General features: G+C 51.2%; 1 protein-coding gene across 1 annotated transcript; it reads left to right on the top strand.

Annotated features, from left to right (window-relative positions):
* Nucleotides 1-12: 12 nt before the first annotated feature.
* On the top strand, nt 13-1,579 carry MID1IP1 (MID1 interacting protein 1). The gene is made up of 2 exons (XM_035316016.1): nt 13-173; nt 376-1,579. The coding sequence occupies exon 2, from the start codon at nt 480-482 to the stop codon at nt 975-977; it is 498 nt and encodes a 165-aa protein (XP_035171907.1). The 5' UTR covers nt 13-173; nt 376-479; the 3' UTR covers nt 978-1,579.
* The last annotated feature ends 2,800 nt before the right edge of the window (nt 1,580-4,379 follow it).

Below are 4,379 nucleotides of genomic sequence, written 5' to 3'. Positions count from 1 at the left end.
CCGCCGAGCCTCGAGCCGCCGCCCGCCGCCTTTATCTGGCCCGGCGGCGCGGGGGGGTGGCACTGGGGAACACCTCGTCGGGAGATAGGCGCTTATAAATAGGGCGCCGGGGATGGGAGCGGGGACACGGGCGGCGGCGGGCTGACGGCGGCGGGGAGCGGCTGCGGGACACGGTGGGTGCCGGCGGTCCGTGGGTGCCTTTATTGGTGTTATTTGGGGGGGGGCTTTTTCCTGGCTTTTCGGGCGGAGGGGGGAGGATGGAGGCGGGCGGGCCGCCTAAAAAAAGGCGGTGGGGCCGCCGGTAGAGGCGGCTCCTGGATGGGAGAGGGAGAGCAGCCCGGTGCAGCACGAGCCCTGACCTGTGCCTCCCCACAGGGCTTCCCCACGGGAAAGCAGGAGCCGAGGCACGGCGGAGGGCAGCCGGAGCGCCTAGCCAGGAGGAGGACGAGAAGGAGGAGGAGGAGGTCGGCCCCGCCGTCATGATGCAGATCTGCGACTCGTACAGCCAGAAGTACTCCCTGTTCAACGCCATGAACCGCTTCATCGGCGCCGTCAACAACATGGACCAGACGGTGATGGTGCCCAGCCTGCTGCGCGACGTGCCGCTGCTGCTGGAGGAGCTGGACGCGGCGGGCGCCGTCTGCCCGGAGCGGGAGGCCGCGCTGCCGACGGGCAGCCCCGGCGCCTACTTCTCCCGGCGGGACATGTACAGCCACTACGTGCTGCTCAAGTCCATCCGCAACGACATCGAGTGGGGCGTGGTGCAGCAGCCGCCGGCCGCCGACGAGGCCGCCCGCAAGAAGGACAAGCTGGGCGGCGGGCCGGCCGAGGAAGGCGAGGCGGAGGAGGACCTGGAGCAGCAGTTCCACTACCACCTCAGCGGCCTGCACACGGTGCTCTCCAAGCTCACCCGCAAGGCCAACGTGCTCACCAACCGATACAAGCAGGAGATCGGCTTCGGCAGCTGGGGGCAGTGAGGGTGGGAGCGTGGGGCGGGGGACGGGATGGGATGGGACGGGACGGGGGGTGGCGGCGGCGGTGGGAGCGGGGTTCCCTCCGCAGGGCCCCCCCCTTGTTTTGCACTACTTTCATAACGGGGGTGGGGTCTCCCCGCGTGTTCCCGGACTGCAGTCGTTTTTACCAACGCACAAACAGAGAGAGAGAGAGATGTAAATTAATCGATACTAGTTTATTAATTTTTTTTCCTTTTTTTTTTTTTTTTTTTTTTTGTATGGTGTGGGGCAAGCTGTGCCTCTCTGGGCAGGGAGGGTGAATTTGTACGTGTATGAGCGGGTTGCATAGCTGGCCGGTCTGAGGCTAAAGACAAGCCGATGAAAATAACGAGACTGGCTTAAAATTGCTCGTCTTACCCGGGACGGGACCCAGTGGGCTCGCAAGCACCCCAGTTCACTGGGAGGATGAAGGGTTCCACGGTTGTACATGTACTGAAGCCTATTTAAAACTTTTTTACTCAGATGTAGAGTATATTCTAAAATAAATGCAAATGTATTGACTAAAAGTGACTTAACTTTTTGGTATGATTTATGTTTCATTAATTAAATGATATTTTTAACATCTGCAATTCATCTGTTGTTCTTATTTCCGGCACTGCCTTAATAGACACAGCAACCTCTGCGTGTGTGAGACTTGCTGTTTGGTTTTTGCCTTTTCTTTTTCCAAAGGGAGCGATGAGGTAGTGATGGTAACTCGGCAGATCTAAAACTGGCAAATGAGTGAATTAAGCACGCCGTACGAGTCCCGAATGCTGGTCAGCTATTCCCAACCAAACCGTGCAGAGGGTCGGTACAAGCAGGAGCGTGAAGGTCAGCGTCTCTAACAAAATCTGAGAAGATCGAGTCATGGCTGCTTGCGGGCAGCGATTCGTGGGGGCTGGAGCAGAGCCTAGGAATGACTCTTGTTTTTTTTCAGGAGGCATCTGAATGTACTGCAGTGCTTTTCTCTGCCTCAGAATAGGTCTGGGACGCTTGCCTCCCCCATCTCCTGCATCGCCTCCTCTGCGTCACCCTCTCTGGTAACTAGAAGTTAATTGGTTTTATGTTATGCAAATCGTATTGATTTCAGTTTCTGTGTTCTTTATTATTCCATTTGCTGAAGTAAAGTGCCCCAGAATTGGGTCTTCATACCGTGTTTCCTGTTTAGGTTCGACCTCGAGTAAGTTCTAATATTAAAAGTGTACTTGATCACATTAAAGTGTGTGTATAACCCTTTAATAAATACGGACATCTTCCATAAGGTACGAAGTCTTCGGGCAAGGAAGTGCTATGTGTATAGGCACCTTCTTAACACTGAGATCTCATTCGCTGTTACTGCTCTCAAATACAGGGCTGGTTTGTTTTTGTATTCTAAAGATATTTCCTCTTAGCTTTAAGGATTTTTATTTTGCTTACATTGTTGTGGGTTTTTTTCAGCTCCTCTGTTCGTGCGTTGTAGTAAAGCACAGGCACTCCAGACATTGTGCTAGTTGATGTATTTTTCTTCAGTTAAAAGAATCAGCCTGCAAGTATGTTTAAAATGCGTATTTTAGAAGACTTTCCCTTCTAAGGTAAAGGAGAACTTCAGGAGGCTGGATGATTTTTTTTTAAGCTTAGTGATGATTGTTCTCTTTTGTAATGTTTTTAGCCCTCCCTTCCCCTCCCCCCCTTGGGAAGATGCCAGGAAAAAGTCCTGGGAGCAATGAGGGGGATTACCCTGGTTTCCCAACGCCTCCGCTCACCAGCACGGCCCAGCCGATGGGGTGCACAAGTTGGGATGCCTTGTGCTGGGGTTTTGCTCTCCTGAACCCCACGGTCAGAGGAAAAACCTGTCTGGCCGTGCTGCCTTGTGCTCGGCCAGCCTGGTTCAGAAGTGCTTGTAAAAACCCGGACTCAACCAGCTACCGCAACAGCACAAACTTTTGAACTCCTGCTAACTTCTCCCAGATTCAGACGGCACTGTTTAAATGTTGTGCAAGAGGCAGGGAGCTGCTGGATTAAAGGATGAGTAACATTAGGAAAAGAGCTAGTGTTACGTTAGTGCAGGATCGCCCTGTACGACATCTGTTCTGCTTGCTTCCTAAAAAAAGGAAAGTTTCAGTGAAAGCAGCTAAAAACTAGCAGTATTTGGCAGTAAAGGAGGAATTCCCTTACAAATACATCCGTGGGTAGCAGAAATTGAGTTGCAGCAGGATGACATGGCATTTTGAGGGGATGACACAGCGTTTTGAGGGTTTGTCCTGTGTGGGTGACCACCCCGTGGTTCTCGAGCTGCGCGTGGCTCCTGCGTAGGGCCCTGCTGCGTGACCGGCAGCAGCCTGGGCAAGAAACCGCTGAGACGCCCACCAGAAGAGACTGTCACCTTCCACCTGGGAGCAGCTTCAGAGTTCCCCTTTCTCAAGGTTATCTGAGTGAATCGAGGCTCTGAGGATCAAGAAAACAATCTTATGATGCAGGGGAGGGGAAAAAATATCAGATAGAAACAAGGATGTATGTTGCACGCAAAGGACAAGGAAGGGAGCTGCTGGTGGCTGGCACCGCTGAGGAAAGCAACTTTGCCTAAAAAGTGCTCGGGCAATTACGTAAATACCAGCACCTGACACTGCAGTAAGCAAAGATGAAAATGCAAAGTTTTAGTGCCCGGATTTTGTATGTCAGATGCTGAACTGGGAAAAAAAAATCCATTAGTGGTGCTAGATAATACAATTACGTTTATTTTTAGGAGTCACATTTTCTTTTGAAGGACTGGGTAACTTTTAGTGCTCTTGATTGGATACCAAGTCCAGCAAACCTTTAGTCTGCTCCAGTAAAGCGCTTCTGATACCTGTAAGTGATAATGAAATGTGACGCGAATCTAACTTAAAGTATCTTTATGATGCCAAATATTCTGATAAGTGTCTTTCTCTCCACGCCAGACCTGAACAGAAAGCCAGCTCGCGGAACTACAGTGGCCACGTGCAAACCAGCGGGATATACCGACACACGGCAAGAAGCAGTTGTAGTTTTTATCTTGCTGAAATTAAATAGGCTCGATATACAGTAAGCCAGACATTAGCAGAGTAATAAATAATGAGATTCCGAACGGTTTGCACTGGTGAATTGATTACAGCCGAAGGGATCTTACAGCCAAGGAGCCTCAAGGACATTCCTCACGGGATGCATCGGTTCGTATATAAAAGTGCCCGACACTACAGTTTATGAGTTAACTCTTATTTTTGTGTATACAAATGAGCAGGAGGACAAACGGGCAAAGCTGAGGTTTGGTCTCAAAGCAGGTGTGTGTATATATGTATAAAATAAAGGTTTGGGGGATTGGGCACAAGCCCTGCAGCAAGAACAGCTTTCAAAGGCTGCTTTGACCATCGGCAGCTGTCCTGGACAGGTGAC

This window comes from Oxyura jamaicensis, chromosome 1, assembly GCF_011077185.1.
Source record: "Oxyura jamaicensis isolate SHBP4307 breed ruddy duck chromosome 1, BPBGC_Ojam_1.0, whole genome shotgun sequence".
NCBI classification, from domain to species: domain Eukaryota; kingdom Metazoa; phylum Chordata; class Aves; order Anseriformes; family Anatidae; genus Oxyura; species Oxyura jamaicensis.
The sequence above is the reverse complement of the archived record's forward strand: the minus strand, read 5'-3'. Positions and strand labels throughout refer to the sequence as shown.